Here is a 16,381-nt window from a genome sequence, read left to right on the forward strand (position 1 = left end):
ACGTTCTGGATGTTGCGGCCCATGGCTTCCTAGGACCAAGCTTCATTTGGAGCCACATCCTATGCCACCCCCTATGGCAAGGCCTTCTGAATGAAGCCCGAAGCATCTGACACCAACGCTGGGTCCCAGCAGTGGGAAGGTGGCACGTCCCCAAGGTTATGCCAGATGTTCCAGGTACAGACACTGGCCAAGGGGGCGTGGACTGCTGTGGTACTCACATGGCTTTTTAGCAGGCGGAGAAATCTGCAAGCTCAGATACGGGCTGCTCTCCGAGTCCAGCCGTCGCTTGTATTTCTGGCGGCCTCCACGCACCCGGTCCAGGCGCACACCTAGTGGGGAGGAAGGGGAGACTGTCTCAGAAGTTGTCAACATCAGTGATGTTGACCAGGGCTGCCAACACTGACCAAGTCCTTCAGGGCCACGCCCAGATGCCCCATGGCCAGCCTCAGGCCAGGTGGCTGGACGATCCTGAAACAATTGTCTAGCTGTGATGGCCCATTCCAGTTGCTCCGGCCTGGTCCTGCCTCTCTGGATTCAGCACCCTCCTGAGATCCATCCCAAGCAACCGTCAGCCCTTGAGTCTTTATGCCTCCCAAAGGAAAAAGACAATAAAAAGGATTCTACCACATGTTGGGGAAGAAGTCATATTACGTTAGATCTGCTTTGAACCCAGGAGGGTTGAGTTAACTTGCGGAGACAGGACAGGAAACCCTGTCATCAGCAGGCACTTCAAAAGAGCTGAACAAGGATTTTCAAACTTTTCACATAAGAAGCACCTGGGTGGGCTCTTGTTACAAATGTCAATTTCTGGATCCCACCCTCTGAGGTTCTAGGACAGAGCTCTATTGTGTCTTTCACACAATCCCCATGGATGGGATGGGATGCAGTGGTCCCGCCCACCCCTGGAAAGTCAGTGCCTGGAAATATGCTGACAGCAGGTACAGAAGCAGTGATGACATCCACAATGACATCCCACAATGACCCCACACTGACGTCCACTTCCAGGAGTGCGAGTCCACCCCGGAAAGATCTGTTATTGTCACTGTGTCCACACTGCCTTCCAGAAGCCTGCCCCACCCACAGCTCCTGCTGTCTAGACAGATCGTCGGTACCGTCTGACACCCCCACCAGCAGATCAAGTGCACAGGGCCTACGGGTGGGCTCTTCTCCCAAGGGCACCAACCGATGTGGCCTGACCCGCAACAATGAATGGACCCCTTCAAATTTGCTCCGAAGTGTGAACCAACACAGAATGCACCAGACAGCGAGGGCCCAAAGCGTGGCGCTGGGGCCCTGCAGGGCCTGGAAGCCACTTCTGTCTTCTTGCTACACCTCTCCAAGGCTGGCCTTGTAGGACCCTTGTCAGATTCCTTTACTTGAGCTAACTTGGACAGCCCTCTTCCTGACCGTGAAATGGGCCTTGACTAAGATACACGGAAAGTCACACACGGAGACCAGAGTCCTCAAAGAAATCCCAGTTGCCGCCTGAGCCTCTGAGCTGACATGCCAAGTTCAACGTCTGTTCTTTTCCCCAAAGGTAGAATGTTGCCCACAAAGCCCCAGTCAGCCGATCTTCCGGGCCCTGTCTTCTATTTTCCAATAAATTCCAGCACTTCCTAGATCTGGGAAGGATAAGATCTGGAGCAGAAGAAACGAGTGTCCTCCCTGTCCTGGCCTCTCCCAAGCCCCCGGCACGCCAGTCCCACCAGTCCGGGCCTTGCTCAGAGCGGGCAAGAGGAAGCAGGAATAATTGTGACCGACTGGAACGGTGACTTAGAGCCCATTCCTGCCAGGGGCGATTTCCTGGCTGCTTTGTTAGGATGCACAGTTACTAAATTTAAGTCCCTGGGATGGGAAAGGAAGTTTCCTAGAGCAACTGAAAGTAAAATTACATTGTTTACTGAATGGGTGGGGACAATTCCTTCAAATACGAATTGCCCTAAAGGGACTTAGGGAAGCTGAGGACACAGTCCCCTAGGTGTTTCCAGCTCATATCCTCCTCCCGGAGGGCATGAGGATGCTGTGTGCTCACCCAGCCCAGCCACCTCAGGGGACTGTCTCTTTTGGGCCAATTACTACTCGGCATTTTCATCAGCAACGTCCTTTTAAAACTGCAACCTGGTGCTTCTGTATTTGGTGCCAAACATGGTTGCAGCGAACATTTTTTGGCTTCCTATTTAAAGGTAATTCCCCTACTGGGTCATCTCGCTGGGGCCTGTGCCCCACCCTCACACCCCCACTGCATATCCCAGAGGTTCCGGTTCTCCTGTTCTGCCCTCTGGAGGTCGGAGGGACCCACGACTCAGGTGCAAAGACAGACAGAGGGGGAGGACTGACGGTGACGGCATTCCTGTCCCTGGGCTCTCCAGGGCTTCTCCCAGTTCTCTCTGGTTTCTGCACGTGGTCTTTGAGCTCCTATAGGCTTCCCTTCTGCATAGAGGGTCAGAATTTTGCAGCTGACATCTGTCACTGACTTCTCCAGGAGCGGGCTCTGAGACAAGGATGAGCCCGCAGGCAGTTTCAGAGGAGGGAGGGAAGCCAGAAACGAATCCACGACGTTGCTGCCGTGGGCAACTGAGGCTGAATGCACTGAGGACTCTGGGGGCGAGTGTGGAACACACCTCAGTGGCCGCCACTCAGGCTAACGGCTGCTCTGGCACTTCCTGCCTCCCAGGTGCAGGCTGAGCAGACTCCGTGGCCGAGGAAAGCCCTGGGGCAGAGCTGCCATCACCAGGTGTCATGGCAAGAGGGTGCCGCGTGGATATGGGCAGGGACACGCTCTACTGCCTTCCTCCTCAAAGTACAGCCCACAGGCCAGCGGCATCGCCATCTTTGGGGCTTGGCAGAAGTGCAGAAGTCCCAGGCTCGGCCCCAGAGGCATCAGAACCAGCGTCTCACCAAGGTGACTTGCAGCACAGCAGGGTTTGGGGAGGGCTGCACGGTGACATCCCGGCAAACGCGGCTGTAAAGTCAACCTGCACCAGCACCCCGACCTTACAGGGACAGCTGCATCCCACCCAGCCCAGACACAAACCTATGTGCTGGCAGGACCTTGGCTCACATTTGTCCCCCAGTGCCCTGAAGCCTCTTCAGTGACGCAGAAGGAAGAGATTCACAAACACAGGAAAGACAGGGCTTAGGGTTTAGAAGAGTTTTCTGACCCCACCTGTGACACATCTATGTAGAAGCCTCCCCTGCCCACTCTGCCTGGGCTGAGCCACACCCTCTGCCAAGCTTGGCTTCCCCAGGGAACGCTGACAACTTCATTCATCACCGAGACCTGCTGTGCGCCAGGGTCTTGCATGTACTGTCCCTCCTGAGACCAGGACAAGCACTCCCCACTTTCCTGACCTTCTCTCCTAGAGGCCAGTCTGGTGACCTCTCCCAGGCAGCTGTCGACCAGAGTGAGGAATGCTCACCTGAAAATAAAAAGAGGTGTCCATCCCTCAGCAAGGCAAGGAGGTGGGCAGCTGCCACCTCTGCCGATGCCTCCATCTGGAATGTTCTCTGTCCTGACACAGGGCCCGGCCTTAGGTGTTCAGGAAAGACTTGATGAATACAGGAGTGGATGTGCCTCCTTCCTCCCCACCCCCATGCGGGGCTAGGTGCTTCGTCATGGGCTCCAAGAGCACACTGGGCTTCCCCGACTCACTGGCCAGCCCTTACAGCCAGGGGCTGTTCACAGTCCTACTCCAGGGTCTGCCATGGTACCCGAGACACGGTGGGTACTTAGAAAACGGGAACTATTACTTTTATTATTATCACCCTTATTATTATTCTCCCCAGTATTGTGTACAACTTTCTGGTAAATCACATTGATAATGATAACAGCATAATTGATGGAGCACTTTCTATAAAGTATCACCATATTGAACCCACAAAATATAAAGTAGGTACTATTATCCCCATTTTACAAATAAGAAAAACAGGCTCGGAGAGATTTAGTAATTTGCCCAGTAAAAGACCCAAGCTCTCTGCCATTCCAAGGTGTGACCTCCGAGGGCACAACAAGTGTAGACTCTCCTCAGATTTTCTCCTCCAGATCATTACAGCATAGTGGTCAATGGCTCTGATCAATGAACATATCAATTATCAAGTTATTCTATTTAAAAGAGAAAGTAGCCTGTTGGGTTTAATTCTGCACAAACTGACACCTGGTGTGAAACATGTTTGCTCCCCCTGCCTCCAGCCTGCTTTCCCGAGTCCTGCTCTGTGCACAAGCCCACAGTCGCTGCAGCCCGTGGGGTACATGGTCAAGGTCCCAGGCTCATCCCTGCCCCCACTCAGGTCCCGAACTCAGCTTCATCATCGTGGACAGGGGAGGAGGCAAGGGTAATGTCAACTCTGCTCACCGTGTATGGCCGTTGTGACAATTGAAAAAATGACTAGTGACGGGAAAATGCCTGGTAAATTGGAAAGCGGTTCCAGAAGGCCAGGGGAGGCCGTCCGTCCCAGCACCCTCCCACTGCCCCACGACGCCCTGGCATTCACCTGGTGCTGCATGTGCCACCTCATCCTGTTTCCCTTTACAGCTACCATCTCTTCTATTCCATGGGCTCTTAGAGGACAGGACCCAGGCCTGCTACATTTCTCTGTCCCCCCTCATCCCCCTGTCAGGGTTTGCTAATGGCCATTTAGGGTGGGAGGTCCTGGGGCACAGACCTGTGCTTCCCAACCCAGGCACCCTGGCACCCCAGCCTGGGCTTGGGCAAGATGGACCCCCACCTAAGTGAAGTGTCCTTATCCCCTTTGCCCACACTGTTTCCAAACGCAATTAATATCCTGGGTTCACCCTCGAAGGCCCAGTTCAAGTATTTTCTTCTGAGAAGCCTTTCCAGGACCCCCCAGCACAGCGGCCTTTGCTGGCTTCCCTTTGCTCGTTCTCTATTACAGCAATGACGCGACCACCAGCAGTTCACAAGACGCCATACGCCCATCTCCCTGGGGGGCTGGCGGCACCCCCTGGGCAAGGACTTTCATTCGTCTTCATAGTCCAAGCTCAGCACCCAGCCCGAGGGAGGCGATCGAGTGTCTGAGTAAAATGATGTGCTGAGTTAAAATGAAGCCCTTTAGACTTAGGAAATGAAAGAATCTCATGGTTCTCCTTTCACAGCTTCCCTTTGTCTCACCAGCCTCCAGAACCGCCCTCCCTCGAGGCAGCCCATTCCTCATGGAAGGTTCCCCTTGTATTGAGCTAAATTCTGTCTCTGGATCACTTACTACTCTCCATCCCGTTCAACAAGGCAGCTCCCCTTCCACAAGACAATCTTTTACAGATCTGAAATTCTTGGGCACCCTCCTTCCCTGGCCAAGCACCCTATTTTCTGTATCTATATGTTATTTTCAGTCCAGTCACCTCCCTGCCTTCTACGCAATTGTCTTTATTGATGTGGTATCCTCTGAACCGAGAACCATCAGCTCCTCAAGGGGAGAGACAGTGGACAGATATCTGAATTCCTCTGCACTCTACCTAAACATACATTGGTCACCTATGTTTATACTTATTATCTGCCACCGTGCTTTTACATTTTCTTGAGTGAGCTGCTCATAATGTTAATGAACAAGGAGAAGACTCTCCCCAAGAGGTTATGGCATGGACTTTGTTCTCATCCTGAGCGCTACAACAAGATATTGTATCATGAAGCCTTCACAAATGGATCACCAAATGCTAGCAGGTGGGCCCAACAGACAGTATTGGTTATGGACCCAATGTCCGTTCCCGCTCTTCCATGCCAACAGAACCTGAATTTGCTGGTGGAGGCAACATGCCCTAGCCAGTCCCAACAATCTTGTTCCCCACACTCCCAGCTTCCCTAGTAGCTAGAACTGGGCAGGTGACCTGGGTCTGGCCAGTGGGATGGAAAGGCAAGTCCAAGGTGGAGGCTACTGGCAATGGTTTTGCTTTTCTGATAAAAGAGACAGACATGTTTGGTGCAGCTCTTTTCGCCTTTCTCCTGCCCTGACCTGGAAGGTGAAACATAGTGGTGCAATCACCTTGCTATCATAAGGCAGCCATCTGAGGACACCAAAGAATGCCAGAGAAGAAAGACGGAACGAGCCCGAGCCCTTCCTGCTACCACTTGGAAGCCTGTGCAACACCAGCAATTGCTCATCTCCAGGCTTCCCGTAAGGTGGAGAAATCAACCTCATTTATCGATGCGTAAGCCACTAGCTATCAGGTTCTCTATAACTTGAAATGGAAAGCAATTCTCACTAACTGATACAATGGGCAATTACTTTTTAAATTAGGATGCTTAAGCCTTACAAATACCAACTGGAAAAAAAAAAGGAGGCTTTAACTTGAAATGAGAGTTGCCTTATTGTTTGTGTCCTTATATTAGCAAAATAGCTAAAAAGCAGATTCAGGAAGAACATTAAAATACTAATTAATTTACAATTACTGTCTGGGATATTGGATTTTATCATCTTATTGATACTTTCTGAATACCAAAAGGCATTAATAATGCTCCTATGTACAGTGTTACAGATCTCCAAATACTGTAACAAATACATATCCTTTGTTTTTACCACTGTTCAACACTGTCTAAGCCCCTAACTTGTGCAGGTCAAAATCTTAACATTTCTACGTGTTCCATGAATACAAAAAGAATTGGTAATCACTGGAATACAGGACCCTGTGCAGACAAAGTCCTTGAGTTGAGCCCAGGATCAGATAAGGAGCCACCCCTCTTCTTGACCAATATGAGAAATCCTGAAATCTTATGGACACAAGGAAGCAGCACTAGCCTTAGTGTCAGATCTGGATATAAATCCCTGTCTACTCCTTGGTACCTGAGTGACCGAGAGCAAGTTTCTTCACCTCTCTGTGCCTCAACCTCTTCACTTGTGAAATAAGGATAATAATAGTACCCACTGTGTAGAGATATCAACCCATTTAATCCTCATAATGGAAGTGTTTTCCATGTAAGCACTTACAATAGTGTAGATGGTACACACATAGTAAGTGCTCAACAAATGTCAATTGATATTATTATAAAAATACTTCACCCTTATAGATTTTGTCTCTTGATTGTATCAATGTCAATAAACTGGGTGTGATAGTGTACTACAGTTTTGTAAGATGTTACCATTGGGGGAAACTGGGTAAAGGGTACATGGGATCTCTCTATATTGTTTCTTACAACTGCATGTGAATCTACAATTATCTCCAAATAAAAAGTTTAATTAAAAACTTTTTAAAGGCCGGGCGCGGTGGCTCACGCCTGTAATCCTAGCACTCTGGGAGGCTGAGGCAGGTGGATCCTTTGAGCTCAGGAGTTCCAGACCAGCCTGAGCAAGAGAGAGACCCCGTCTCTACCAAAAAAATAGAAAGAAATTAGCTGGACAATTAAAAATATATAGAAAAAAATAGCCAGGCATTGTGGCGCATGCCTGTAGTCCCAGCTACTCAGGAGGCTGAGGCAGAAGGATCGCTTGAGCCCAGGAGTTTGAGGTTGCTGTGAGCTAGGCTGACACCACGGCACTCTAGCCCAGGCAACAGAGTGAGACTCTGTCTCAAAAAAAAAAAAAAAATTAAAAAAAAACTTTTTAAAAATACTGGTGGAAAAGTAAAATGGTGTAGCTATTGTGGAACACAGTTTGAGGGTTCCTCAAAAAGTGAAACAGAATTACCATATGATCCAGCAATTCCACTCCTAGGTATATATCCCCAAAAGCTGAAAACAGGAATTTGAACAGACATGAACACTTGTCTGCCAGTGTTCACTGCGGCATTATTCATAATAGCCAGAAGGTGGAAACAACCCAGTGTCCATCAATAGATGAAGGATAAACATATGTGGTACATACAAACAATGGAACATTATGCAGTCAAAAAAAGGAATAAAGTTCTGATACATGCAACAACATGGATGAACCTTAAGAACACTACGCTACTTTTTTTGCCCTTTCTTTGCTCTCCCTTTGCTGCGACAATGGGTCCGGTCGTCATCTGTGGCGTATGTATCACGCATTATAAGCCTATATCTTGCTCTTGCGCTATAATCCTATCTTTCTCTCCTCAATAAACCTCATTTTCATGCTTGCCTTAAAAAAAAAAGAACACTATGCTAAGTGAAATAAACTAGACACAAATATTGTGTGATTCCACTTTTATGAGCTATCTAGAGTAGTCAAATTCATAGAGACAGAAAGTAGATCGGAGGTTGCCGGGGCTGAGGGAGGAGGATTGGGAGCTATTGTTTAACAGGCATAGAGTTTCTCTTTGGGATGATAAAAAAGTTTTGAAAATAGATAGTGATGATGGTTGGATAACATTGTGAATGTACTTAATACCACTGAATTGTACACTTAAAATGGCTTTTAAAAAGGCAAATTTTATGTGATATATATTTTGCCACAATTAAAAAAATAATGTAATGTATCAAAACCCATAAAACTGTACACTTTAAATGGTGAACTCTATCTCAATAAAACTGTTAAAAAATTTTTAAATCCTTAACAGTTTTCAGGTTGGTGGAATTAATGTTGAAACACGTAGCAGAGCGCTTGGTACACAGTAGGCACTCAATAGTAACTTCTTGCCTTTCATCTGCCTATTGAAGGTGGTAGAGTCTGGCCCAAACTGATTTCCTCGTGGGAAGAAAGGGAAATACATCCACATAGTTGTCACTGCCACGGCTCAGTGTGTTAAACAAAAACCCCTCAAGAAACTAAGGTTCAGAGAGGTTAAATACTGTGCTCAGGGGCACACAGCCCCAACACCTGCGCTGTCTCAAATACGCCAGCAGGGCTGATGGCTGCCTCTGTCCAACCTGAGGACAGAGGTCCTGCCCTTGGCTGAGGTCACACAGCTCCCACCCCACCCCCAACCTTATCTCTACACTGGTGCCCTGGTGCCTGCAGCGGCCAATCCCACTTCCCAGCTGAGGGCACAGGAAACGGCAAAGAAGCTTCAGGGCTGCTCTGGGACAGATGCCCGCCCTGCGAGCAAAGGAGCTGGGCTCCCCAAGCCCCTCCAGGCCATGCCCCATCTGCTGGCCTCTCCCATCCACTGCAGACGCTACAGGGCGTCCAGAGCCCGAAGCTGCCACGTCCAGATCAGATGCCCATTTGCCGACTTGATAAGATCAGGCTTCTGACTTTTTTCTTAATGGAAGTAAAATAATTCCTGCTTCCCTCCACCTCCCTCCTTTCTTCTCGTCCTACCTCCCTAAGCTGGACGAGATCCCAGTCTTTCAGGAGTAAAAATAGCCGAGCGTGCAGGGCCAGCAGCAGTGGGGGGAGGGGGGGGCAGCTTAAGCTCCTTTCTGTTGTACCCAGACACTAAAAATAACCAGCTAAAGGTCTGCAAAGCCCAGCCCTGCACCTGGCCCTGAGCCTGTCCCAGGCACTTCCCCCTGGCACATTTCTCTTCCCACAAGAAAGGTTCAGACAGGGCAGGAGCGGGAAAGGCTTCTGAGCCAGGGTCCTCCTTCTGCAAGCCACTGTCCAGGTCTAAGGTCAGGATCCCTGCTGGCACTGCAAGACTGTCATGGCCAAGACCTTTCTCTTCCCCTTATCCAGACCCCCCCGCCCCATCACCACCACCAAATTCAACATCCATGGTGTAATAATGATACGAGCAGGTTCACACGTGTGCAGTGCTTCACAGTTTACAAAGCTATTTCATACCATATCTCACTTGAGCTGCATCACAATGTTGAGGAGCGAGAATACACGATTATTATTGGTCCCATGTGAAATCTGAGGCTCAGAAAGGTCATGTGACTTGCTCAGGGTCCTGCAGCCAGGACATGTCAGAGGGTGGGTCTGAATCTTGATTTATAGATCACCGAGTCCTATCTCCTTTGCCCTGAACTTGCAACCACCAGTCCTATATAATCATCAGAATGTCCTGGAAAGTCTTTGAACAGCACAGACTTTGAGAACCCACCTCTTAGAGGTTCCGAGTCAGTAGGTCTGGGGAGATATCCACGAATGGATATTTTTTTCAAAGCTCCTCTAGTAATCCTGAGTCCATGCCAGGTCTGGGGAGCACTGTGCTGAACCTACTTTATCCAGTACTTTTATCTGACCAGCATTCTTCCCAGGGAAATTGGGGGTTGGCCCTCTGTCTGTAAGTTCCACCAAACTATAGCTGATCCATCCCCAGAAGGAGGAGAAAACCACCCAAAAGGTGATGGGGGGTACCATGAGCTCCTGAGGGCCCAGAAATCATGTGGGGCCACACCAACAGGAGTGCCATCCCTGTGTGATGCCATGAACTCTTGGCCACATCCCCTGCGTACACTGGACTTCCTTTAGCCACCTGTCCTGCGGGGCATTCTGGATGACAGGTAAACTTGCCTTACTGCCTCAGACACAATGGCTAGTTTGGGCCTCTCACCCTGGGGACATATCATAATGGCAAAGAGTGCCTCCCACCTCACTCCCTAAAAGCCACAAGAGATAGCCTTTTAGGTAAACAAACCCACATGCCACCTAATATTCCAGGGCTTCTGCCAGCTTCCCTGTGGGCTCTGGGTGCTGTGGTGGATAAGCGGCAGCAAGAGATGAGCCCCAGCATTCTGCCTATTCGAGAAGGGTCCACTCTCCTGCTGCTCTCCTCTGCACCCTTCTCACCACGGCACCACGTCCCCACGGACAACTCGACAAGCCTGTGCTATCCCTGCGTTCTGATTCCCAACTGCCAGGAAGTCTCCAAAACTGTACACCGACAGGGAGAAGCTTCCCTTTCCTTTCCCTTCCTCTCTCTTCCCACTTGAGGAAGGGGCTATGCACTTTGCTACTGGCCAAGGAGTCTACGTTGAGGTTGGAATGGGCTTCTTAGGAGGAATTTCTGCATAACAAAGGAGACTAGATTCCACCCAGCTCTGCTATTTATTAGCTGTGTGGCTTTGGTCAAATCACTTAAACTTGGTTGACCAGATCAGGCATGGCAAATACCTGTCACCTGTGCCACTGTCTTCCATTTCCTAGTCTGTGGCAGGCATTGCTAATCAATCACGGCACTCCTGCCCACTGATCCCAGGCACTGCCTAAAAAGCCTTTTAATCATGCTCTCCAGGCAGCCACTTACCCACCCTGGAGCTGACAGTCCAACCAAAGGCAATTTGCCATCCTGGAGCCTGAACTGTGTTAGAGATGGCCAGCGTAAACAAGTATGCAAACAAACAATTGCAGGCAGAGAGGAGCTGGATGAAGTAAACAAGGCGACGTGATAGCAAGTAACAGACTGGGAAGGCAGCCTTTCTGAGAAGATGACATTTAACTTGAGGCGGGAAGGATGAGAGGGGTCGGCCCTGGGGACAGCATTCCAGGCAGAGGGAAGGACCTGAAAGTCCTAAAGTGGGAAAGAGTTTGTCATGCTTGAGGATCCACAGTAAGCTGGTGAGGCTGGCGTGAGGAGACAGGAGAGGGATGGTATGAGAAGACAGTGAAGAGGTGGGAGCAACTAGAGCAGGGTCTTGAAGACCAAGGTAAAGCATTTGGGTTTTATTCTAAGTACAATGGACAGCCACTGAATGATCTAAAGCAAAATGACAGAATCTTAAAAGTGCTTTAAAAATACTCTGGCTGCTATGGGGATCAGATTAAATAGGACCAAGAGCAGAATCAAGAGCCAGTTAGGAAACTGTTGCGATGGTCCAGCAGAAAGATGGTGCTTCCTTAGACCACTGTCACGAACATGGAGATGAAGAAAAGTAGGAGAAACTGAAATGCATTTTGGACATTGACCAAAGAGGAGGCTAGGCTGACTTGTAGGTTTGTAACTGGCCCCCTGTTGAACAAATTTAAATGACCCCTATATAATCCTTTCCCTTAACTATTAGTACTTGACCTTTTGAGTTGTTTCCCAGAAATGGTGGATTTTCTACAAGACAAAGGAGCTGAGATTCTGAAGTCCCCTGGGCAGACCTCCTGATGACTCAGCGTCTCCCACAACCTGCCCCTAGTGCCAGTAGCCCCTCATTGGTTACACCTGCCCCAAGGCACGTGGCCCCCTCCTTTAAAAGCCCATGATCTCCGTCAGTTAGAGGGATGGATTTGAGACTGACACACCTTCTCCTGTCCTCCCAACAAATGTCTGTCCTATTAAAGAATCCCTTTCTTCCTTGGCCAGCCTCATTGTCTCAATAATTGTATCTTTGTGCAACAAGAACCATGCCTAGGCTGAAACCCAACTTTGCAATTTTGACAACAGGTTTCTCTTGAGCAGCAGGTGAATAGCTGCACCACTCCTGAGATGGGGAAGACTGGACATGGTGGCCCAAGCCCAGAGTTCCTCTCTAGACATGTTTAATCTGTGATATCTCATCAGGGACCCAAGTGGAGATGCCAGTTGTGTGGTTAGATATTGAAGTCTAAACTATCTAGGGAAGGGGTTGGGCCACAGGTGTCTAAGATTGAGAGTCATCTGCATCTAGTCTTTGATCTAGAAGAAATCACCTGTAGGGTGTAGGTGGAAAAGAGGGCCTGGCTCCAAAACCTGAATAACTCCAAAATGTAAAGATTAGGAAGAGGCAGAGTTCACAAAGAAAACCACAAAGCATGGTGGGAGAGGTGAGGAGAAAGCTGGGCAAGCATGGCGTCAGAGGAACCAAGAGCAAAGGGCACAGATGGACTGGCTGGCTGCCTGGAGCATTGCTGAGAGGCAGCATGAGCAGGAGACAGAGAAGTATCAGGTTTGGCAACTCAGAGGCTGTGGGGGGCACAGTCGCAGGGGTGTGGTCAGCAGTGAAGTCCGACTGGAGCAGGCTGGGAGATGACCAGCTCAAACTCAAACTCAAACTCAACTTCAGGAGGATTAAGGACCTACACATGTGAGGCAGATTAGCAAACATCTTTACAATAGCAGATTTGGAAAATATTTTTTAAATGACATAAAAGCACAACCATAAAGGAAAAAATTAATAATTCAATTTATTAGAATCACTAACTTCTGTTCATTAAAAAGATTCCATAAAGAGAAAGAGGCTAAAAATAGGGAGATTTTTATAATACTAACAATTGAAAATGACTAATATATAATGTATAATATGTCAGAATATATAAAGAATTTCTACAACCAGTAGAAAAAATAAGGTAGAAAAATAGCCAGGTGTGGTGGCTCATGCCTATAATCCCAGTGACTTGGGAGGCTCAGGCCAGAGGATCACTTGAGGCCAAGACTTTGAGACCAGCCTGAGCAACACAGCAAGACCCCATCTCTAAAAAACATTAAAAACAAAAATTAGCCAGGTGTGGTGGTAGACACCTGCTTTCCCAACTACTCAGGAGGCTGAGGCAGGAGGATTGCTTGAGCCCAGGAGTTTGACGCTATAGTGAGCTAAGATCATGCCACTGCACTCCAGTTTGGGTGACAGAGCGGAAGCCCCATCTCTAAAGATAAATAAATAATAGGAAAAAGACTTGGACAACACCTCATCTCAGAAAAAGAATCCTAAATAGCTAAATACATGAAATATGCTTATATCAGTCAAGAAAATACATATTAAAGCAATCAGAAGATACCACTTTATACACAACTAGCAAAAATTAGAAGCATTGGTGAGAATACAGAGCAACCATCTGATAAGGCTGAAGATGCCGTAGACCTGGTGCTTCCACTCCCAGACCCCTAAGGCCTTACACACGTGCAACCAGCAAAACATGCACAGCATACGTAATAAAACCCAGAAGCCCCAGTGCCTATCCACAGTAGACAGGATAAGCAAGCTCTCCTAAACTCACGCGATGTCAGTGTACAGCAGTTGTCCAACTGTGGTCTGTGAGCCAAATCCAGCCCTCTGCCTGTTTCATCAGAGCACAGCCCGTTTGTTCGTTATGTATTGTGTGTGTTGCTACAACAGCAGAGTTGAGTACTTATAAGGGAGACCATATAAGCCCACAAAGCCTGAAACATTTACAGTCTGACTTCTGCTAGACAGAAATGAAAAGGAATTAATTACAGCACCATGCAACAAGAAGCATGCATCTCGGAAGTATTGACCAAAAAAAAAAATCAAGAAGCAGAAAAATATATAATTTCTTCTAAAAGTAAAAAGCAGGATATCATCAGAGATACAAATAAATGGTAAAACCATAAAAAAAAGCAAAGGAAAAACAAAGTGAAATCCAGGATAGTGGTTGCTGCTGAGGCAGAGAAGAGGGAATGAAAACAAGGAAAAGTGCAGGAGGAACTTCCAAGGTAAGGTCAATTTTGTCTCATCCTGGGTGGAAGTTGTCAGTATTTTTCATGCTTGGCATACGTTTATGACAAACAACAAGGGCTGTCCTCAAAAATATGTTATTCCCTTCTTCCATACCCACTGAGTTTTAGCAGGGTACGTGGTATCCCTGGTAACAGCTACAATTCCCAGACTCCCTTGCAGAGAGGTGTGGCCATGTGACTGGGTTCCACCAATGGGCTGTGAATGGAAGAACACAGGTGTGCTACTTTGGGTCCTGCCCTTCACATCACCTGGCATAGACTTCTCCTGGGGGATGTCTGAGATGGAAAGAATTGAGGGTCCACAAGTGAGAGCCACATGCTGAGGATGGCAGGGCTGCCAACCAGTCCTGGATCGACCATCTGTAACCTTTAGAGTGTTACATGAGAAATGAGAGAGAACTAAACTGCTATCCTGCTTAAGTTTCTGGGTTGTTTGTGGTTTTGTTTGTTTTTTTGTAAGTCACTTTGTGTTTTTTCTTTTTTTTTTTCTTTTGAGAGGGGAAAGGGAGTCTCTTTGTTACAGAAGCTTAGCCTCACCCTACCTAATATACTATAAATATATTTCCCTGGATCTATTCAATGTCTACTTTTTTAAAAAGTTTTCTTGACAGAGTGAATGGGGTTTAAGGAAGTAAATACAGCAAGTGCTGTCAGCTCCACTGGGAAGCTTTGTTGAGAAAGGGAACGAGATAAAGTAGCAACATCTGGATGGAGACGAAGGGACAAAATACAGTTGTGGGTTTTAAAATTAACTTTGTTTTCATAATGTCTGGATGCTGATGAAAATGATCCAGTGGTGAGGAAGAATGTCATGATGCTGGAAGCAGAGAAGATGCTACTAATATCAGAGTAAAGTCTTTATCAGACAGGAGAGCGATTCAGAGCACAGGAGGGGGACTGGCTTTTGTTAGGAGTGAAAACATCTGTGCTGATAGGAAGAAGGCAGAAGACATAGACACAAACTGGTAGGTTTGGATTCAATAGTAGGAGGGTAAGAAATGCCCCACTTGACTTCTATTTTCTCAAGGAAATGTGAAGCAAGATCACCAGCCGGAGTGGGAGGAGAGGCTATGGGAGACTCCAAGCTGCCTTCTGGATCCCAGAAGAAAATCATTTTTATAATGTGATGAGGAATATCTATCTCAAACCCACAATCAACATCAGCCTTCATGGTATAACTCTACGGGCTTTCCCTGAAGACCGGGAGCAGGTGACAAGGGCACTATTATCACTCCCATTTTACAGAGGAGGAAAGGGAGGCTTCCAGAGGCTTAAGTACCTTGCCCAAGGAACTGACAAGTGGCGAAGCTGAGGTTCTGTGGGGTCTACATGACCACTGACCCTGTTATCCAATGCGTGGGAACACCGACAGCTCCCTGTGGGCAGTAATAACAGTTCGGCACAGACAACATCACCTACGTCTTCTTTCAATCAACACTTCCCAACCAGAGGCCACTGTGGCTGAGTGGCCCAGAGCCTTAGGGCACACAAGAGGATCTTGTGAGCTGTCAGGTGTGTGTGTGTGTGTGTGTGTGTGTGTGTGTGTGTGTGTGGTGCGGGGAGGGCCTGTGTAGAATGGAAAGTGGTTTGGGAGGGCTACTAACACACTGGAGTGCTCAGGTTGTAGTTCAGTACTATTCTCTGAAGTAATTGAGAGCCGCTTTTTTTCTTTTTCCAACACACTAATATATTTTGGAAAAGAAAAAGAATTTTTAAAGGCAAGCCATCTCTCATTCTCTTTCTTCATTCACAGGGCCAGAAAAGTGGTATTTCTGGCATGGGCTAGAGGCAGAATACTCTATAAATCCAAAGCCATTAAACCCCATGCAGCGGGAACCTGATCAGGGCCTCCTTTTAATTTCCTGACATGAGCTGGCCACTAACCCAATTACCCAGAATCCCCGGAGGAGCCCTCCACCTCCCCAACAAGCACAAAGCGAGAGTGGGAGCATATTGCATGGATGTCAGCCCAGCTTTCACTGAAATCAAATATCTTTTAGAAAACACTTGGGAAAGGCAGGCAGGGGCTGATGGGGAGGAAACGGAGCGGACCTGGGAGGCCGCCGGCTTGAGGGAGGTGAAGCGAGGTGAGGAGAAAGTGAAGTTTGCAGGGATGAGCTGAAATCCCGGAGCTGTACTGTAGACGTGGGGAGCATCTCACGAAATGCAACCAATGGCTTTCCAGGGTTCTCCTGGATGAGGGGC

The 16,381-nt window shown here is 48.1% G+C and overlaps 1 protein-coding gene across 2 annotated transcripts in view; it reads right to left on the minus strand.

Annotated features, from left to right (window-relative positions):
• Nucleotides 1-16,381, minus strand: part of ESRRB (estrogen related receptor beta) — a 55,092-nt gene that overhangs the window by 18,052 nt on the left and 20,659 nt on the right. For both annotated transcript variants that reach the window (XM_045563255.1, XM_045563245.1), the window contains exon 3: nt 219-329. In XM_045563255.1, coding sequence (XP_045419211.1) covers nt 219-329 — 111 coding nt within the window. The remainder of the gene's footprint in view (nt 1-218; nt 330-16,381) is intronic.

The sequence above is a fragment of the Lemur catta genome, chromosome 1 (genome assembly GCF_020740605.2).
Source record: "Lemur catta isolate mLemCat1 chromosome 1, mLemCat1.pri, whole genome shotgun sequence".
Taxonomy (NCBI): Eukaryota; Metazoa; Chordata; class Mammalia; order Primates; family Lemuridae; genus Lemur; species Lemur catta.